Raw genomic sequence first — 23,160 nt, 5'->3', positions numbered from 1 at the left:
TAGGATGTCTGGGTTGTTCCAGATGGGTGTCATTTTACACGGTACGATAGAGGACTTGGACACACACTCGCTTTGTACTAGTATTCTACTCGCTGATTGAGTCACTGAAAATGTCACGTGCCAAAAGCTGAGTTCCTGATTGGCAGATGCGATGCAGCAACCTGTCAAATTTCAGGTATTTACATTTTGGCTGTGCCGCCTAATTCGAACCTCGTTGCTCAAATCGAGCTGCTGGCAGACTTTCGTGCCTCACCCGTCGCTCAAATCGCACCATGGGGCTACAATTTGCTCCGGAGCACGCCTGTACCTTCGATTAACATTGGAGCTGGCCGTCTCCGCCACGTGAATCGCAATCGGTGTGAATGCACCTTTAGGTGTGAATGCACCTTTAATGTGATCCTCTTAATAGCATACAATTTTTTGATTCAAAGCGATTTGAAAAAAAGAAAATATTCAGAAATGCACTTTCATTCATAAATTATTTTGCATAGGTCCTCAATTATAAGAAAAAAATACTACAAGATCGTGTTAAAAACAACAAAGGACAATTTTCATTGGAGTGAGTTTAAACAAAATACGTCAGTCAGGCAATCTCAGTCAAGAAAAGGTACAAGACTAACGAACCAGTTATTAATTTCTAAAATAAATATGCTGTAAAGTTTAAGTTTGCTCTCTCTATTTGACAGGAAAGCTTTATCAACCAACATATTGTTAAACTTAATCATAACCTAAAGTTTGTTCTTACATCAGAAGGCAATTTAGATAATCAGAAATTTACAAAAAGCATATTACGGCAGTATGAGCCCTTAGGAAGTTTATTTACACCAGTATGATCTGGCCTCCTAAATGTGTTTTAGTTTGTACAGCTTTAACGAGAACATGTCTGAGTGAACTAATGAGCACTAATTATCAGATTAAAACATGCCGTCATAGGACTGAACCTCTTTTGTTTTGTTGTTTTTCTTTTCTATTTAGTTCATAGTCCGAGTGAACAGAGGAAACTGTGTCCCAACAGCAGGACTAAAAGATCTTGGGAGCACTTTTACTTCTTTAGATAACTATAATTTTCTTATTTCTGGTCTCCCAGTTTCTTCACAAGAACAAGTCATTTGTAAAACTCTTTTTACACCAACATATCTCTCCTACCCATAAACATTTCCACAATTCATAGTTTTAATTTAGTTTCAATATACAGTTTTTAGCTTTAACTCATGACCTGCCCTACCTTTCAATATAGATTCTTTCCATCCTGCCTTTTTACTTTCAACTCAACTGGACCCTTTTCTCTATAATTAGGGCTAAAGCTTTTAGCCCACAGTTAATGATATGCATTTCGTGTAGAAATGTGTTCTGTTTGATCTATCTTTTTACATCTTAATTCAGATTGGACACATTTTATCATTTCTATCCTGGTTTAGTTTAATGGTTTTTCCCCTAAAATGTGTTTTAATTGTATTTTCAACTGTTTTTAATCATTCTATTGTTCATTCTTACAGTAAAGTGAAAGTCCCTCTTGTAGAAAATGTTGATGGTTAAATAATATTTGATAAAGTTGAGAATAAAAATGCTGTAAAGCTGTTATGAGGCTCCCTGCTCATATTTTTTAAGATTAAACCGGTTTCCAAAAAAAATCTGTTTTTAACTAGCATAGTGTGAACATATTTCATCCAAAAGGTTCTTTTCAAACCTATTTTAAGTGTTTCCACTTTTTTAAGTTCTTATACTTCAATGAAGGACTATACATTAACATTCCAGTTCAGTCAGACCTTGTTTGCCCTTCTTCAGTCAAGTAGAACAGTACCCAAGTGAAAATGCCTTGAATGTAAATTTTCATTTGACTTTAATACATTTAAAGATTAAAAAAAAATGTCAAGGTGTCATTCAGTATTCGTCATTTATTACAATTTAGTAACTACAAACGCATTTTATTGATCTTTTAAATAAAAATATATAAAGAAAGAATTAGGATTAGAAAGCATGAAAAAACGATTTAGTCACAGCTAAAGTGGTGGAGAGGTACCATGTCGGTGACAGAACAAAAATGTCTTCTGGTGTATCGTGTCAGTTAATTCCACTTACTATAATTACTACAAGATTTCACACTGGTGACAAAAAAAGACTACCAAATTTCCCTGACGCTGAAGAGTGTTGTATTTGAGAATTTTTTGGCTGAAACGGATTCTGGAACAGCCATCTACACACTTCAGATTTCTTCTTAATGAACGTGTTAGACCCATGTCTTTGGCCTGCCATAAGTCTGGTTAGAATCCCCCATCTGCGCCTTCCTTCCCACTTGCGCTCTCTTTTTGTCACCGTGCATAAACATGAATGCAGGCACACAGACAGTGACACAAGCAGACACCTCTTCTCTGCTTAATATGATGAGCGCAGAGCAGAGACAGGAGGTTGGGCAACATCTGCTCTGGAGACTGGCAGATCTCTGATCATATACACCCTCTGCTTATTACTGTATTACCTCTGCACACACACAGGTTTGCACACAAAACAGCACAATATCACATCTTGTTCTTGCTATTATAACTCTGAGACAGGAGGAAGCAGATGTCAAAATATGGTCAACCATCGAAGGCTTGAATACTTAATCTTAAACATGTGCAGAGATAATAGGTACAGCAGTTTTAACATTTCTCAATGGACAAAACAGATTTTGACATTTTGTTGAAGTTAAAGTACATCTTTGTGTGAGTATTTTTCATGATATTCAAATAATTATCTTTCGCACTGATTATAAAGCGCACAGTCAATGAATGGTCTATTTTTGAACATTGTTCATATATATATATATATATATATATATATATATATATATAAGGAGCTTCGAACTATAAGGCAGAGAGTCAAACTTTAGCCATGTCTGAATTCCTCCCCTACTCACTATACAGTGCACCATATAGTGTGTTCACCATTTTATAATGTTGTCCGAATCTATAATTCCAAAATCGAGTGCACTAGAAATTTCCCAGAAGTCTTTGCAAAGAAACTAGCATGCATTAATGCTCACTCCATTAGCAAATGTAGACCACAATGCATTGCGGTCTAAATGTATTTTTGTTTAAATAAACCATCCACATTTTCCTCATCAGAACACAGTGGATTCACAAGTAAATGATGCAAAATGTTCATATTGACTTGATTTTCACTTCATGAAATCGGTGACGTCATATCCGGCGTTTAAAAAAAAACAATGAAAGAAAAATAGTGAGAATGGTATACGAATTGCTTTTAAAATACAGGGCACTAAATAGTCCTGCACTGCATAGTATTTTAGTAGTTAGGGATTAGAGGAGGAATTACGACATACTGTGATCATTCATGGTAACTTTAGAACTTGTTTGTAAGATGCTACATGTTAACTTTGTTAAGGTATTCAAAATACAAGCAATTCCAAACCTTGCAACAAGTAATAAAACAGAATGAATCTGCTGAAACGAGAAGGGTGTACCTGCAGGCCCGGAGACCCAGCAGCGTTCTCAGGACTGCGTTCTCAGGACCCAGCCTTTTTTAACACAGCGCCCCTACTGGTTGGAGTTTGTTTTGTTACTTTCTGAAGACTTTACGAGGCACATTGCACACGAGAGTAGTAAGAGTAAAAACATGATCGAAGAGCAGTTACAACATAAACAACTAGGTAATTTATCAGATAAATCTTAAAATATAAAAACTAAATTACCAATAAATGTCAGTTTTTTGCAGAAAGATAAACATTGATGTCTATATGAAGCTTAGCCAAGCTTAGCTTTTATCCAATTAGCAATAGTCCTCCAGCCAGTAGGGGCGCTGTGTTAAAAAAGCCAGGGGCCTGAGAATGCACACCTGAGAACGTTGTTGGATCTCCGGGCCTGCAGGTTTATACTACTGGCTGAAACAAACACACCCAACCTTGTTAGTAACATTTAAAAGAATGCAGTTTGACAATGCTGATGCTGGCTATGTTAGCATATTCATAAAAATACCCAAATTGTTTAGAACTCGTTTGAAAAAGAAAAAAAAAATCTGAAACCTCTACAATATAGTCATGTTAGAGCATTTAGGGAAAGATAAAGGGGGTGCCTATATGTTTTAATTTGATTTTCCCGCACAGATGCCTAACTGAGGCCTGCGGAGGAGCCTACATTGGCTATACATGTAGTCCAGGGATGTGAGCGCCCAATGTTTTAAGACAATTAGGTCTGTGTCATTTGGAATCAGGGATGGTTGGGGAGGGGTCTGCTCCTGCAGTGGTCGGGGGTGGACATGGAGAGTGCATCGCCACTCGTCTTCGGTCGAGTGGCAAACCTAACCTTAACACCCAACCTTGTTTATCACTTCTAATAAAACAGTCTGACAGATAAAACAGTTTTGGCGGAGCGCTATGTACCTCTCAAAATCCCTTTGACATCAGCAAGCACAACCAAAGTTAAACTATGAATAAGGCACTCTGGTTTATCAAGCGAACTGTTGATTTTGGGAAAAAAAAAAAAAAAATTTGAGGCCAGGTCTGAATTCCTTCACTACCAACTACATGGTGCATTTGCCATTTTGTAGTGCTGTCCAAATCCACAATTCCAAAATCGAGTGCCCTATAAATTTCTTAAGAGTCTTTGCGAAAAACCAGTGTGCATTGATGCCTACTACATTAGCAACTATAGACCACAATGCATTGCGGTTGTACAACTTTTGTGAAAAAAAAAAAAACGAATTTAAATGTTTTTTTTAATTTTTATTTTTTTTAATCATAAGAACACAAAAAATGTTCATTGGATTAGATGTTTATTTTGTGAAATCAGTGACCTAATATCTGCAGAACTGCTTTTAAAATCTAGGGCACAAGGTAGTCCCGTACTATACAGTTTTTTAGTAGACAAGGATTAGGGTGGGAATTCGAACTAAACATAAGTGCGGAAAATACGGTATACTCACTAAAGCAGGGCTGCTCATTCTTGATCCTCAAGATTTCCATCCAGTCTGTTTTCCAGATCTCCAAGCTCTGCTATCTGTTAATTAGCTCAAGCAGATGTCTCCAAATTCTGATTGAATGACCACACCTGGTCCAGGTAATCAGCAGCAAGCAGTGCAGGGAGAGCTGGGAAACAGGCCGGGTGGTAGATCTTGAGGAGCAGGAATGAGAAGCCCTGCACTAGAATATATGGAAATGGATATCATAATTTTAACTATGTTTATTTATTTATTTTAATAAACAAACAAACATTTACTTCAGAGTTCAAATTTGACCAAAAAAAAAATCTTTCTGATAAATTAATTTAAATATATATGCTCTAATAAAAACAGTTTTGCTAACCTCAGTTACAATCTATTTATATAGTTCAAATTGAAACCAAAAAGGAACCTACATAGTCCTGAAGGGTACAAACAAAAAAATCTGAAATATCTTCAATCTGTTTTTACTCAATTTGGTAGAAATACAGATTTAATGCTTTATCGTGTAATGTTTTGTACTCCCACGCTAAGCAGAATACCTGCTGGGAAGACAAACTTTGTACACAAATGCAGGCGCGCAAACACTCACCTGTTTGTACAGCAACAATCGCAAATTAGATTTTTTTATACAAAGCAAATAACTTTCAGACAGCAAGCCCTAAATGGTAGACAGCACAACACAATCCATATTAACACACTTTGTTTTGGTCTCTAGAATGCAGACCAAAGCTCTGCTTATTTATTTTTTGGTTTTCATGAAGCCCAGATGCTGCCTCATTCTTGAATTAATATAGATTTTTAACTATGTTGGTGCTCAGTCTGATGCTGCCGATGACCCTCAGTAAGATGCTGTTTGTTCTCTGAGGAATAAATATGGTGGACACAGCTGGCAAAGTAGAGTCTCATCTGGTAATCATCTATTATGATCCATTGATTTATGGAAGCATAACAGAATCAAACAAGGCGTGCAGCCAACTTCTTCTTTTATTTATGCCATCACTCAGTTCAGTTGTTTAACTTTAGGATCCTTACATTCAATATTTAAATGCTAGATGAATGTTAAAAAAAGCAACCTCACCTACACACATTTTCACTGTGCTGGTTAGAAGTTTAGTTTGTCTGCTGGATTTCACATTAATTTATAACTCTTGCAAAAAAAGTAAATAACTTCTTTTGCCCAAGATTACAATTTTACTAAAACAGTGTTAAGGTTTTGATTTTAACAACCACTTTAATAGCTATTTTATGTACTTCTTAGCACACTTAATATATTCTTTGCCTTCTATATATTATGCTGTACTTTGAGAGTGCAGATTTTACTAACGGGCTTTATAAGTAAAGTTGGAGTGGATTGGATCGTAGACTTTTCAACACACAGATAGAATATAAATGTACACAGATACCATCAAGCTCCCTCTAGATTACTAACTTGCCATTTTGAAGTCCTCACTTTAGCTCACTGTCATTTCCTTTCGTTTTTGCAGATGAGAAGATCTGAACATGAGCTAGAGGACATTTTGCACAGACAGTCACTATATTTTAGAATCGACAATGACAAACTACAAATTCAAGAGCCGTTATAGCAGAAAATGTATTTTAAAAGGGTCATCAGGATTTTTTAAGGTTTTTAAATTGTTAAATACATTGCAACTATTATCCAGCAGAAAAATAGACTTGTTATCCAGTTGAAACAGTAATGGTTGTGTTAAGATGTTCATAACATTATGTTGTTGTATGTCAAAGCTACTGTTTTTATGGAAAACAGTTTGTTGTTCTTTAATTGTTTTTTTTTAGGATTCCCTCAGAGCCGAATTTAGGGAGACAGTTACAAAGAACTATAATTCAACTGACTTCCTTCATTTTTATGAGGAATATACACAATTTTCACATCAGTCAGTTTGACTCTTTCTTGATGCAAACTTGAAAACAGACAAAACTGCACAGTAAAACATCAAGCAAGGGGCAGGATGGCTCTAGATAATCAGAGGGAAAAAGCATGATAAGAAAATCTCACTGATCCTTCGACAATTGTAAGACGACTGACGCACCTCGCTTACAGAGGAGACATTTTCCTGCCTTTTTGAATACTTGCATCTTTGGATTACTTTGACCTGTTTGATCTTATTATTTATTATTATTTTTTTTTTAATCCAGTTCTTGTCAGTTCATGTTTATTCTGCACCAGAAATCAGATGAGACTTCAACATGCCAAACACTGGTCTATTCATGGGATCAAACACTAATGTGGAAAAATCTAATTTGAAAAGACTTGTAAAAAAAAGGTCTAATTTTTACCAGGAACTGCATAACCATAACCTTTGTTGTGGCGGAGCTGATGCCGAGAGCTTTGACGCAGAGAGAGGCTTAGGTCGCCACGTGACGCCGAGAACAGCTAAACCGGCCCTTGGAAAACTGGCTGACCGGCAGTGGGATGGGGAGGCAGCCTGCTTTGGCCTCCTGAACTTTATGATTTTTTATTTTTTTCCCCATCGACAATACTAAAAAGATCCTTAAGTTACCTCAAGCTAAACTCACTGTCAAACTGCCTCCGTTCAGCCGGCTGCCCCTAGCCCAAGCCCCCATTTTTGAATTTTGGTTACCCTTAACTCCCATCACTCCACCTTAACCAAGTAGTCTTCACAATATTACAATGAATACAAACTGAACACAACCCTCTGAAGTTTTAGGTTGAGTTCAGTGAAAGCCAAGAGAAGGGGAACCTGAAGGACTCATCCCAGAAAAAGAGGAGGGACAATGTATCGACTATGTCTGAGAAACTCCTAAATGTACATGACATTCTTGTTGATTTCAAACCCAACAATACACACAAGCCAGACAAACTACAGGAGGGAGAATCAGAGCCATGTGGTCCATGATATCCAGAGCAGTCAGGAGTGCTCTGATGTGAACACTGGGGAAATAAATCCCCCCGGCTCACAAAGGATGAGACGGCACAGAAAATCTACAACACCAGGTCAGGACTCAGCAGTTTACAGGACAGTGACAGTACGCAGTCCTCTGAATTCAGTAACGGGTACATTCTGGAGATGCTTTGAGACAAGTAAAGATGATGTCTGTTAAAATGGAGACAGTTTTTTGTCCACAGAGGTCGGGGACGGTTTTGTCTAGTTGACAAGAATCTCATTCACACCCACTAGCAACAGACAACAAACCAATAACAAACATGAGCCACGTGAATCTGGCATAAAGAAATAGAATATTAGTCAATCACTATGATGATCCCTAGATTGTTAACATTTGAAATCTAATTATTTACGTTTTTGCCAAACCTCCACAGGTCACAATGAACCTGAAGGGTCCAAACAAAAGAGATGAAGGAACTACCCAAAAAGGGGTGAAACTCTTTAAGATCAGTCTTTAAAGTTCAGTTTTCCTAAACAACAGAATCAATTCATTATTTGCACTTGCACGTGTGCGCATTTTTGCAGATTTTCCTTACTTGATTTACATTTTTATTCATTTTACTTTTAATTATTTTATGACCTTGATTTTTTTAATTACTTCATTGTACTTTTTATTTTAAATACATTTTAATTAATTGTTTTACTCTTAAAATTAAGAGTTGCACCGCCGTGTTGCTGTTACATGATGCTCAACATAATGTACTTCCTTAAGTAAAGCGGTTTTCAACTATTTTATCACATTTGTGGAGCAAGGAAGCACTTTATAGCTTATTAGGACCACACCATCCATATTCACTACAGAAAGCTGTTTATAATGAAAAAGTATATTAAATTATCCAACAACGAAGTACATTAAAAAATGATTTGATTTAGCATCTCCCATGTATTTTTCTATCCTCTTTTGTGTACAAACATAGCTGTCTGTGAAAATATTTTAAACTCAAAAATGGAAGTGCAGCCTCTGCATATTTCCATCACTGTAATTCTGTGAATTAAGAAAAAAAAAATGAAAAAAATGAAGCAAAGTGTTCATCGTCTTTCTTCACAGTTTAATTGGTTTATTTTTTCTTTTCTTTTCATTAAAAAAACTGGGATCAATAATTACGTTTTTAATTACAACATGAGCAAACTGCTGAATAAATCCAGATCAGGATTAAGATGAGGACAGCAGAGAAGTGATTAAATCTAGACTTGAGCATGGCGTACTTATACTTAAGTTTTCATTTGGTTTAGTTTTTTTTAATATTTAATGGCTTTCCCTAAAGTGGAATTGAAAGTTAGCACATAAACAACTTCCTATTGTATCAAAAATATATTGTTTCTTTGTTAGTCTCATTACAATTCATGTGCATTCCTGATATCTGAGATTAACTCCCTGTCAGATTTTAAAATGTCAAGGAGGAACAATAACATTTATAGGATGAAAAATTGATAAAATGACAGAAAATCAGATTAGAAATTGGGATTTTAAGATGTATTTCAAGAACAATTTTCATTCTCTTAAGAATAATAATTTGATGAAAAGGAGTTTTACTGAGTATCCCCACCAAGAGTTTTCTATTAAGCTTAAGCCACAGTAGACAATGTAAAACCTTCAAAATCATTGATTTATTTGTACAGCCTGCTGCCAAGTATTCATCAATAATGCATATTCAATTCTACACATGCTTATTTCTGACATGGCTTGCATAGTCAAGTAACTCTTTGACACATTTGTGAGTAAACAGGGGCATCCATGAAGAAAAGCTAAAGATCAGGTCAACTCCAAAAAGAGTCTGATGTCAGTATGCATCTAAAAAGAAAGAGTATAATAAGAGTTTATTGATATTGAAAATTCCTTTTGACTTAATTCTTTCAAAGCACTGAACACAAAAGGAAAATGAAAATTCTCATTGATGTGATTAAAAAAAAATAAATGACTCAACAATTTAAAGTTACAACTGTATTTTAAAACTGTCGTAATGTGCTTGTTCCGTCCTGTCAATCAATCGCAACACCCATTTTAATCTCTCATTTCTCCAATTTTCACAAACTTCCCTTTAGCAACTTATCTTCTCATCTATACATCCCAAGACACAGAATTCAATACCAACGTGCCTCGAGGTTACTTCTAAGAAGAATGAGGCAGAAAGACACAATAAAGAACAAGACTTGATCAATGTTGAGGATTAGACTGACTGACAGGTAAAGCGATCCTCCTTCCAGAATCTCCTTATATTCCCTTTCAACATTACAGACAAGCTGCACAATCCCATTCATAAAACTGAAATCACTTCATAAATGACCTGTAGATGAATGTTAAAATTATTGTTATTGCAATATTAGCCTGTGCAATACATATATATAGAAAAAGATGCCTTAAATAGCGATAAATGGTAACCATAAATGTTAAATAAAAAAAAAATCTGATGGCACTGAATGGAGCCTTTTTGACCAACCGATTGGACCTCTTATGTTAGATACTCGCCAATTATGTAGACGTTGGCCATTTGGAGTATAATTCAAGTTCTGTTGAATTTCATTAAATAAAACAGATCAAGTGAAAAATGATGTTTAAGTTGTTTTGCGACATGATCAAGTGTCGCAAATTGCAAGTTTTTTCTAATATTGTGCAGCCCTAGTTTACACCGTTTACATTTCTGTGATCGAAGCTCCTTAGCCAAATATTAATTTGGTAAAAAACTTAAAACTAAATTTAAATAAGTGCTACTACATATATATATATAAATAAATGTAACCCAAAGAGCCAGAGTAGAGGGGTAAAAAAGCCACATGTGGCTCTGGAGCCTCAGGTTTCAGACCCCTTAGCGGGACTTTGTTCTGCCTTACAATTTGGGGAACAATATTCACAGATGTCACTTTTTCTAAAAGTGGAAATTTTGATTGATGGAAAAAAAAAAACATTCTACCAATTTTTCAACTAAAAATGCTCAAAGTAAATTGGGAAATGTGTGTTATCAGAAAGCAATTTTTTCTTTTAAAGCCCAAGCTTGTGTCCATTTTGATGGCAGTCAACTTAATCTGTATGCTTTGATGTTCAAAGTTTTCTATAATTATTGGAGGCTACAGAATCAAAAGGCCAAATGGCATTAAAAAAAAAAAAACATAAATTATGGGGAAAAGTATGCCATAAACTGAAAATGAAATGTGACAAAGTCTGAATCATAGCAATATCAAAACAAAATACCCTAAGGCAAATGGAGCTCATAGGAACCATGGTCTTAAATACTCGGAGGACTAATTAACTAAAACAGAAACAGCTGCGGATGTTTAACAAAAAAAAAAAAAAAAAAATGGTTAACTGGCTTGACTCTTTGAACTCTTTCTTTTAATCTTGCCTAACATTTTTGTTTATTGGAAAAAGTGATGAAACACAGATTGCTTTGGATTTACTAATAATTGAGCTTTAAAATGACTAAAATTTGTTGTTTTTTTTGCAGCAGAAAGCACTTTTTTTTTTTAGGAAAATACAAAAAGTCTTGGTTAATCAATAAAGTGTAGCTAATTTGTGGGCACACACAAATACATACATCACTAGAATAGGCCAACTGAGTGGTCGATAATCTAACGTGCACATTGCAGCATGAACAAGGAGAAATACCCTCGAAAGGTTAATTATCTATTAATCTTTAATTTTCTACATATCTGAAAAAATGCAAGAATAGCCATTTCTTAATGGCAATGATTTTGCACTTAAAATGTTCAGTATGGTCAAAAAATGTTTATCTTCCTCTGAATGTGCTACAATGTGTTTACCAGCAGATCTTTATAGATGTGTATGTCCCCCACAGTGTTGCAACTTTATTTTAAAGATTTTTTAAGGCTACATACTCGATGAACAGCTGCATCTTATGCCCAAAACACATCTTTGCTTCAATGAGGCATTCAAGGACACCCAATTCGCTGCATGCACTCAACACACAAACCCTTTTTACTCAAATAGACCATGGCCGTGCACGTATGATACATGCACAAAGACATCCTGTCGCACCATATATCAAGATGGGACTCTAAGGTCTATTTTAGTCAAAACACAACTGTCACTTTAGCCCAGTTAAAGCTGTAAACTCTGTTTTATCGAAAATTGTTGTCTTCCTCTGATCCACATTTAGGAACTGTTGTTAAGGATGTTTGCTTGGATTCTGTGAAAGTAAAACATCTGTCACTCATATGATTCCAAAGCAGTACCTTGGTGAGCGCAAAAACTAAAGATATGTGCTTCACATAGTTTTTGTTAATTTCTTTAAAAAGGAAATATTAGTGCTTTATTATTACACTTTAACTGCTTCATTTTGTAAAAATGTTCAAGTGTGTGAGGAGGAGACATGAAAGATGGTTCTTTGTCAAAGCATTTGGCAATAAAGAGATTGTCTTGCTCAGCAATAAATCACACATAAACTCACAAACTGACAGTTTGCTCCCTTGAGGAGAGCAAATCTTACCTCCAAGGCAGCAGATCTCTTCCGCAGCAGCTGTTCTATGTTTCTGGCTGCCCTGGCCACGAGTTCCTCTGCATCGTTTTGCTCCACACTGTAGAGATGCTGGTTTCTACGATAAATCTGTACACATTTTTGAAAATTGTTAATTCAAAATTAAGTTCATGTGTAAAAATTGATAAATATTTACATTTTTGACATTGTGGTACAAAAGATTGTATATGTAATCTTTGCTTTGGGTGTTCATACCTGAGTAAGGCTCTTCCCAGCTGTGGCTGTGTCTGCCAGGGTGATAAGCTCTCTCTGCATTTGCTCAACCCATTCTTTAATCCTATAGGACAAAGCAATAGGCACAGTCTGTCTTGTAACCCAGATCTTAAAAGAGACATCACAGGAATTTCACACCTCAATTTAACTGTCAATCAAGCGATCTTTTATCTGTTATCTGGCATGACCATTCTGTCACACAGCATGAAAACACACAACATCACGGAGAATCCCCGCTCCAGGTAAAGCAGAATGTCAAGCAGTACAGAGGACAGGTACAAAGCGGCTTAATAAAAGAAAAAAGAAAAAAATGTGACACTGGGTGGCAACTGCGAGGATTGCTTTTCTAGAGTTCACACTTAAAGTCAACCAATCAGATAAATGTCAGGCATTATTGTGGCTACTGACAGTGATGCGAGTGGATGGCCAGGAGGAATCCAGGATCCACATGTTGATGAGTACATCAAAGCTCTGATAAAAACTGTGTTTTTGTGTTTTTAACATGTTCTTGTAGGATTTTAATCATGATAAAGGTCATGTATAAAGACGCCTAAAATTGCATTTCTGAGTTTTTCTTTATTCAAATCATTGTGAATCGGGATCAGACAAAAAAGTGTAAATAGATAAAGCTTGTAGCTGTGACATAAAGGCTACAATCAGCCAGCCACAAGCCGCCTGCTCCGCTCCATTCTGATGTATCATGAACTAGATCCATGTACTTCTTTGTTTTCCTCATTTGAGATGGCTTCAGGTTCAAAACTGTACGATTTACAAAGGTAGTAGGAGAGAATGTAAACAAATGGGTGACGGGAAGTAGGGCCAGGCTTACTCCATGGCATGCCAAGAGTCCTGCCCACAACTCGGAGGCAAATTTCTTATGAACTACTACTGCTTTGCAGAAACAACAGTAGGTGCTTGAAAACAACAGGGTTTTTGATTTGGGCTAAAAACAGCAAAATCATTAATAAAGAACACTAGGAAAGCTTTAAAAATAACTCAAACGATGATCAGGGAGGGACTTGAAAGTCTCATTTCCACTGAGCGGTCTGGTACGGTACGGTAAGGAGTGGTACGGTACCGTCTAGTTAATTCTGGCAAACACTTCCACTCAGTTAAGCCTCGCTTTCACTAAGCGATTGTTTTCATGGTACATGTGTGGTTAAGACTGTTAGCGTGCCGCTAGCTCAACCTGTATCACATCGTCGCCAAGGATGGCAAGGAACTTTTGTAAATAACATCAACAGGTACTGTTGTTTGCTGGCATTTTCAATATAGACTCGTCACGAAAAGAGTACACAAGAAACCACAAAAACCAGAATGCTTACATACGTTGGAACCGTTAGCTTAAATGAGCTCTATATTGGTGCTTTGTTCGCTGATGTTGTCATCACTTTTGCCAATCATGGATGGCTACAGCAGACGCTCAGTTCCATCATAATCTCACAAAATGAATAAAACACACAAGACCCTCATAATATAGTCTATCTAAATAGGTAAACATGAAAATGGCAAATAATTACCTCAAGACATGATGCAGTTCAAAATATTTAATTAGTGTAATTATCTTGAGGTAAACCTTTCTGCCTTTTCTCCTGAATATTGGTGCACACGCAGAACTCTGTCTCCCTACTGCTACAATGTCTGCACCTCCTCAGCCTCCAGAGCATACAAACACAAAACCATTAATATTGCATGAATTTGATAATACAGTTAGCAGTCTGTGAGAATACAGATGGATGTTCCTATCACTGTCCATTCACACTAACGCCAACTCGACTGTTGTCATTGTCACTGGTAAACTTAGACGTGTACACACAATGGACCAAAACATTACAGGACTGGTATTTTTACTCTCCAAAACTGTCACTGCGGTCCAAAAGCAAATATGAGTAAATGTGCACAACACCAGCTGTGACACTCAATAGGGGAAGTGGTAAAAAGGGATGGAAAAAAAGATGAAAAAGAGTGAGAAAAGAAGGGAAAAGATGCATAAGAGACATAAATTACACACATTGAGAGAAACCCAGAGCAGGAACACCTGAGAAAGATGAGACGTTTTGCAAGAGAGGGAATACCATGGGGGATAGATTATGCCGAAAAAGCTTTGAAAATAAATATAATTCAAGATATCTTAACATTTGCCTTTCCAGTCTTTGCAAGAAAGCTTATTAAACATAGGTATCACTTGAGGAAATTGCATGAGAGAGGAAGGAGTAAAACTAAGACGTCTATTGTTTGAGAAGAGTTTCGACTTCTAAAATAAAATGACATTAAGTCATAATAAAGAGGGTTGTATCTATTCTTTATTACATGCCTAATTACTTTTTTTATTAAAGCTGAAATTGTTGTTTTTCCTGCAGTCACATTCAGCTAAAAAAAAAGTTTTTTATGAGACACATTTTGCTGATCACTGGAAAATTTTGTAATGTACTAACTGGTGAGGTGTGTAAGTATTGACAGAAACAAATATAGTCTGTGTCTGTCTGTGCACATCTGTACTGATCTGATGTCAATGTATTTATTCTTTTTAAAGCCTTTATTTCAAAAAAATATTCTGTCTTTGAGTTGTGGAGTCCATCCATCGTCTGGACCTCTTTCAGGGTCACAGGGTTGCCAACAAAACTACTGTAGGGTAAAGGCAAGGTACATCCTGAAATGTTGCCAGTCTAATGCAGGGGCACAAAATCACAACAAGGGACAATAAGAATCCCTAACCAACCTTTGAAAACTGTTTTTGGACTGTGGGGGAAAGCTGAAGTACCTGGAGAACACCCAGGCGTCTATCACTTCTTTGTCAATCAGTCTCCCCTTCCCCTTGTCTTGTCTTTCTTACTTGATCTTTAAAAAACAGGTTTTGGATCTCGGAGGCCTGAACTCTGGAAGTCTTTGGCACAAGTCAAGTCTACTCTAGGTGTATGCATCCACTGGAAGTTTTTGTGTACCACAAACAAGACATTCTATCTTTTCTAGCTCTTTCCAGGTGTGACTGGTCTGCTTGACGTCAGCCTCCAGGCCCCTCCTTTGCATGTTCTGTGGTCTACCTCACTTTCTTTCCCTCTCGGAGTTCCAAATTAGGGCCTGGTGAGTATTGCTGGATGCTGGTTTTCTCAGAGTAGGACCTAGCCAACCCCATCTCTGCCTTCTAAATCTCTTCATCCACTGGGGCATAGTTTGCTCTTTGCCACAGTCCTGTTTCAGGCCAATGGATCTTGAGGATTCTTCTCAGACAAGAATTGACGAATGTCTGTATTCTCTTGATGGTGTTTTTAGTTGTTCTTCACGTTTTAGCTCTGTACAGTAAGACAGACTTGATGTGATGTGATCTCCAGATGTTCTTGAGGCTGGTTAAGGATGCACTTGCCTTTCCAATGCGAGTTTTTATGTCTGTGTCTGTTCCTCCCTGTCTCACCACACTGCCTAGATACGTGAAAGACTCTACTTCTTCTAGGGAGTTGTCGCCTAGTTTCCCTGGCTCTGTGATGTGAGAGTTGATCTTCAGGATCTTGGTCTTCGGGGGATGGATAATGAGGCCAACTTTAGAAGCGATTGATGCAAGTCTTGACATTTTGTCCTGCATCTGATGCCTGCTGTGTGAGAGTGGGGCTAGGTCATCAGGAAAGTCCAGGTCGTCTATCTGAGACTGGGGGGTCCATTGAAGGCTGTTTCATTTTCCATCCATTGTCTGCTTCATCACCCAGACGATGGCAAAGAGGATTAGAAACATTGATAAGAGGCATGCTTGAATTAGAGGGGTGGCCGTGGCGCAGCGGTAGGACGGTCTACTCCTGATCAGAAGATTGTGGGTTCAATTCCCATGTGTTGAAGTGTCCTTGGGCAAGACACTTAACCCCAAATTGCCTCTGGTGGAAGGTTGGCTCCAGCGTTAGGCAGCGGAGCCGCCACCAATGGGTGAATGGGTCTGTGACTGTGAAGCACTTTGGGCCTTCAAAGGAAGGTAGAAAAGCACTTTACAAGTATACGCCATTTACCATTTTAGAGACTTGTTGTCGTATAATTCCGGACTATTACTAACCGCAACTTTTAACTTCTCCTCCATTACGTCACTACTAAATCCAAGTCCCTGATTGGTTCATTCAATCTGGTTTATATTTCAACATGTGTTTAATGGTTGTACTTTTCTTTTACATAAAGCCCAAAAACAATTGTTGAAACTTGCATAGCTATCCCCAAATGTGGGAGTTTTGGACGCGAAAGCCTGAAACACGCATTTACGCGTCTTTACATAGACTTTTATTGGAACTGGCTGAGGCAGTTGTAAAAGTAACTTCAGTCCAAATTCAGGTTTAAAAAAGTGAATTTAAAAACATGCCATTTTTTATCTTCACTGAAAAAGGACACATAAACTTGAGTTTTATTCTCTGTTTGTATATGGACAAACTGTGACAATAGTCTCACCGTAAAGTGAAATGTCCCCAGAAAGCCTTCTGACTTTAGCATCCCTTTATTTGCTGTCATTCTTCGCTTCTTTGCTTTGCTAAAAAAGCATAAATATTTTATCCTACTTAATATTGTAGTCATGAGAAAAAGCTCTCTGAAGCCTTTGATGTCAGAGTAGCTCACTGCACCTCCTGGCTCATAAAGTCATCATCATAATCATATATTTTATCTTGTTTTCTCTCTTCTTTTTTTAAATTGGCAGCAGATGTGATAAGATGGGCTTCTAACAGTGTTTAAAATAAAACTGTAATTTCCCCTGAAAAAAGTGATGAAAAAAAGAATAAAGTCAGAGCAGTTGAGCTGAGGTGGCAAGATTTTTTTTTCTGCTCGGGTTGCTGAGCATTGATTACAGCAGCCTGTGGTACAATGCTGGATAATTAAACACACACATACGCACCCCCACACACGTGCACAAACACGCACACACACACAGACATAAATGCACCTACAGATGGCAATTGGGTCAGACATTGCCCTACATTGTTTTGCAGACACAGGCAGAGCAAATGAGAGTGGAAATAGAGTCAGAGGTAGAGAGACAAGACAGAGAACGACAGATACAGTAAAAAACTATAATGAACGCGCTCCAGTCTGTTTCTGATGGATGAAACTACACTCTAACAGTACCTTATTACTGACACAAAGACAGAAGGTGGTCCAGATGATCTGAGGCATGGGGATGCCAACTTGGAAGCCGAACAATAAGCCACGGCACCCATGAAAAGAATTTCCCCTTTGAGGGGTTGGTTTCTAATTCTTTTGGGATGTTTCAGCTGTCTTTTTATCTTATATGCTTAATACAAACTTTGTAAGGAACTTTATTACATGTCAAACTTTTATAGGTCATTATGATGTCTCACTCTCACTCTGACTATCCTGCAATGAGTAAAACAAAAATGATTCTACATTTACACAAAATTTGGCCCTTTTAGGTTAACAACATTGAACTAATAATGATGAAAAAATGTATCCCCCCCATAAAAATACAACTAATAATATTATATTATATTAATAATAAAAAAAAGTCTACTTTACTTTAAATTGTCCATCATTTCAAGTTCTCTTCTATATAATTCCAAACAAAAACAAATGTTGTCAGTTTTCAAGTCTCTCTATTCCAGACGGTGATTCATTTGCAATAACGAATTTTCTGCAAAAAATAAAAAATAAAAAAGATTTTTGGTTATTAGGAGTGTAGTGATTAGCAAAGATTTGATCCAATATCAGAATTTGTTGTTATCGATAGGAATCATAGTCGATATTGGTTCATTTTGAACGATCCAATTCACTGACCTAAAATCGATAGGACATTTTTTGCCAAAAATTTAGCTAGTGAGACAAGATAAATACCTGCCACTGAATAGTACAGGTGACGTTTTCCAGATTCCTTGCATTTATTGCAAAATAATCAAGTGTGAATTAAATACAAAAAAGTAAACAAGAATAAATGGTAAATCCATTCACATTTTTGTTTCATAAAGTTTGTTTTTTATCACATCAAAATAATACAAACGGATCATTATATCACAATGTACATTCCACAAATCTTTGCAATATTCAAACTGTTTCCACACATTGAAGGGGTCACACCTCATACCTCAATCCAAATGGTGTTTTCCACGATCAGTTATAGATCGATTTGTTTCATTCTGAAGAAATTCAATTTGATTAACAGGTTGCCTCCGACAGAATAATTTCTTACTCCCCTATGTAATGTTTATAGACTAAACAGAAAAAATGCCTTAAAATAAAAGAATTAGAGACTGTGATACAAATATAACATTTTATTTTCTTTTGTTGCATTTTCAGGTGATGAAAAACATTTTTACCAAAGTATTAGCTTAATTAGTAATAATAATAAAGAAAAAAAGATGCAGGTTATTCTATTTTATGAGTCAGAATGAAATTATATCGTAAAAAGATTATTTATTTGTGATAAGTCAGTTGGATTTTGGAGTGTTATGTTCTTTATTATTATTATTTTGTATTAAATCAAACATAGAAAAATCATTTGACAGAAAATAACTAAGATATAAATAAAAAAAATTTTTCTTGATTTTTCTTATAGTCTTGCCGTTTTCAATCAATAAATAAGAATGAAAAACATGTTTTGCCACTCATATTAACTCCTGATAAACTTCAATGTCAACCTGGTGGGTTTTTCGTGACGATCACCACAGAAAAGTGCTTAATGAGATTAATAAAGGTCCAGATCGAGGTGAGATCAGACAGTCGCTGTGCTTCCCAAACACAACCGTCTCTGCATGAATGAAAGCAGCTGCCAGCCTGACTCTCACACCCTCGCAGTGTCACATTCAAACAGCCCGCATTTCCCTCAAAAAAAAAGAAAAAAAAAAAAAAAAAAAAAAACAAGGAGCTCCCTAATCCGCCAAAGTGCTCGCAAAAGGATTACAAAGGCTCCACTTACATGAGCTGTGTGGGGAACTGCGATGCCAAACAGCCGCCCGGCCACAGCACAAGCAGGAGCGCCCAGGCTCGTACCCTGAAGGGATCCATTGTAGAAAAACGGGGGGAAATTCCCCGACGTGCGTCAGTATCCAATCTGCTCCGTCGCTGAATGAAGCGGCTGTCTGTCGCTGCCTCGCAGATTAACGAGCCCTGACACCTCTAATCTGATCAGCCGACCATCCAGCGCTCTAACAGGTACTGGAGCTGGAGATTTCTGTCTCATGCTCCATCTAACCCTCCCCTGCTGCCCCCGCTGCTAACAGCAGACAGGGAGGAAGAAGAAAAAAAGATGAAGATGAAAAGAATGAAAGGATGTCCCTTATTTCTGATTGAAGATACTTCAATTAAATACCCCCCTTTCCTTTCCCATAAGTCATCCCATATTTGGAGTTCCAAATGCTTCCCTGCAAAGAGACACCTGCTCCAAGGAGGGTCTGCCTGCCACTCACACAGCCAAATGCAGGCGGAATACAGATTCTGCTCTTTAAAATGCTTTGCAACATTTCAGAGCCCACGACCTGCAGAAAAAAGAAAAAAAAAATCTCTGGCTTTGATTACAGTCTGTGCCACTCCCTGCACTAATGGAATGAGACACGCAGACAGTGTCCCACATGAGGGGACCTGAGGAGTGACAGACGTATTGATCTCACACAGAAAGTCTTATAAAGGGAGACAAAAACTGAGAACTCCATCCATCAAACCTGTTTTTGTATGAGTTAGTGACTGTCTGCTGCATCATAAAACAGGATGCAACAATAATAATGGGGGGGGCTCTTGCATAGCTGAACTGCAGGAGATCAACATATCAAATAATGGATGTAATCAAATCGTCTTACTAACAAAAAACCTGCTGTGAGTTTGTGTGTTAATGTGTCTAATATAGGACTGGCTGGAGGGGTAGGGCAGCACAAGCAGGATGCTTGGGGATTTGGTTATCAATTGTTGCTTGGCAACCACACACCATCTCTGTCTTGTCCTCTCACCCTGCCCTCCTCTTTTTCTCCCCCATTCTCTTTTTTTCCAGCCTCCCCACCTATTTCCAGTGTTCTGTCTGCACAGCACTATGTCCCCCCCTCATTAAGATTTCTTCAAATCTCATCCCATCCCTGCCGGTCACATCACCGAGTCTGCATTTTTTCCCCTCACTACACCTTTTCCCACATTTTTTTTTCTTTCCCCCAGCGCAGGAACAGAAGCACCTGCTGATGGGATGGGGAGGGAGAGGAAAAAGGAAGGCGAGAACTCAGGATGTGGTGGGAGAAGAGGAACACATTGTTACAGGGAAGGAACCAGAGGCTCCGTCCACTGGCTCAGGCATTCTTTTTTTATTATTATTAAAAATTGGTTGCAGAATGAAGATGCATGAGTATGAAGATGGGCCAGAATTTTTCTGTTTTCACCACTATAAACCATTTTTTTCTGGAATAAAATCTAAAAAAGAAAAACAAATGATTGTTAGTGTCCAAAATGTGAAATTCAGGCACAAAATTAAAAAAATGAAGTTGTAATTGTATTTTTTTTAATTCAGTTTATACTGAAATATGACATTATCAAATATTGGATTGCTGATTAACATGGCATTTTTTATTTTTTGAGATTTTAATAGATTTTTTTCCCTAAAATTAGCATAGAAAACGTATAAAATGAAGGTGATGGTGACCAAGTTCCTGTCTGAAAGCACAAATGGTTAAAGATCAGATGCACTGCTCAGTAAAAGCTGTTTTAAGATTGTAGAACACTGCCCCCTGGTGTTTATAAAATGGTATCACAGACTATTTAAGCATTTTGGCTTAAATCTACATAAAGTTAGATAAATCTATATTAATTTAACAATTTTATAAGCCAAAAATTAAATAATTGATTTCAATATAATAATAAAAACAAAAAGAACAGACATTTTTATGCCAAAAAAAGCGATTTGTTGTTAAGAGATGCTGCTTCATTATGTTTTATTTGTTGTATATGTTTATACAGGAAGTTAGCTTGACTATCAAACTGATCATAATACGCACCATTAAAAAAATCAATTTTAGAATATTAATAGTTATAAATAAAAAAAAAACACACACATACATGATATAGAACAAGCTGTCTTGATGCTAGCAGGTTGGCAATCAGACCAGTAGAAGTAGAAAGTGAGTCTTCAGACCAGACATTATTGTTCCAGTCTGAGTGTAATCCACCCACATGCCATACAGTCCTAACTTCAGCTGTTTATTGCCATAAGCAACACTCTTTGTGCTGTTTCTTACCATTTAGAAGCTCAGTTGGAAGCAGGTTCATCTTGACTGTAAATCAAATACTGTGTTTTTCACTGGAAGGATCTTGACAATCAAAAAAGTGTCAATAACAACAATTTCCTCCAATTTGATCCAATTTGTTACCCATAAGATACAATGAAAGAGAGAGAAAAAACACTATATTTCTAATTCTAAATGATCCACCAGCAGACAATCGAAGTGTAAGTTGCACAGTAACAGACTAAAAAAACATAACTTTGTGTTGACTCTTTAAGAAACTTCACCTTCAAGAAACACAACCAATGTTCTTCTAATATTGATAATTATCTATATATCTGTTGAAGTTGTTGCAAAAACTATCAATTCCTTCAAAACAGAAATTAAAAGATGGATACAAATTTTAAAAAAGATAAAACTTTGTCCACTCTTGAACAAATAAGAAAAAGCCTCATTTTCGCAAACATATTGATCAACCAAGTAAACAACAGAACACATCTGGATATGTCCTATAGCTCTTTTTTAATATTTATTCTTTTGATTCAGAGGAAATGCTGATTTTCTTTGACAGCACAACTTTGCATATCTCAACACATCCTGTGTACAACCACAAAACCAAATCATTACATGTGTTCTTTTTTACACGGAGTGAAAAACAAGACACTTTTACAAGCATTTTCCTTTAAACTCAGCATACAGATAAATTTATACAGTCCATCTCTTTTTAAACATCTGGTTTTTTTAGGCAAAATATACAGACAAACCATCAACAAACATGCAACATACAAAACAGAAAGTTTCAGACAACTAATCAAATTGAATCGAATTCTTTTTTTCTCCCTCATTTTGTGTTTTTTTCATAGTTTGGAGAATGTGTTTGCACAAAAAGTCATTGGCTGACAGTGCACTCACCCCTCCTCATTTAACGTCACACTCGCTTTATTGTACAGCTTTTTTTTTTTTTAAAGTTTCCCCCCCAACACTCACATGCTCAAACCGTAGACAATATAAACATTCGATCATTGTAGAAAATAAACAATTTATGTACATGTCAGAGTCACATTCTCACCCCTCGATACGAAAACGAATGAATGATCCCACAAGTACGGACAACAGCTGACCCAAACACAAGGGAGGTCGGATGAAACATGAGGGCTTAAACATTCATGACTGAACGTGGAACAAGTCCTAATTAGTGTGCACAGACTCGAACGGACAATTACACTTCCCCGAAGATTGTGCATCGAATTTAGGAACAAGTTGATATATTTATATGTATTTTTTTGCCACATGGATACAAAATGCACGCCGGAATATTTTTATGCCACATGACTCAGTTCATTTCTGTGCAGAATCATAAAACGAGTTAAAAAAATAAGACAGCAAAGTAAACATCGTAATAAAGTGCACAAGATCATCATTGACGCTAAC

General features: G+C 36.8%; 1 protein-coding gene across 1 annotated transcript in view; it reads right to left on the bottom strand.

The window, feature by feature from the left end:
• LOC112152678 (voltage-dependent calcium channel subunit alpha-2/delta-1) overlaps positions 1-23,154 on the bottom strand; it is a 71,556-nt gene extending 48,402 nt beyond the window's left edge. The window contains exons 1-3 of the mRNA XM_024282412.2: positions 19,452-23,154; positions 12,548-12,629; positions 12,305-12,421 (exon numbers count right to left, since the gene is read on the bottom strand). Of these exons, the coding sequence (XP_024138180.1) occupies positions 12,305-12,421; positions 12,548-12,629; positions 19,452-19,540 (288 nt within the window). The 5' untranslated portion in view covers positions 19,541-23,154. The remainder of the gene's footprint in view (positions 1-12,304; positions 12,422-12,547; positions 12,630-19,451) is intronic.
• Positions 23,155-23,160: the final 6 nt, after the last annotated feature.

This window comes from Oryzias melastigma, linkage group LG6 (genome assembly GCF_002922805.2).
Source record: "Oryzias melastigma strain HK-1 linkage group LG6, ASM292280v2, whole genome shotgun sequence".
Classification (NCBI taxonomy): domain Eukaryota; kingdom Metazoa; phylum Chordata; class Actinopteri; order Beloniformes; family Adrianichthyidae; genus Oryzias; species Oryzias melastigma.
This window is presented reverse-complemented; position numbering and strand designations above follow the sequence as displayed.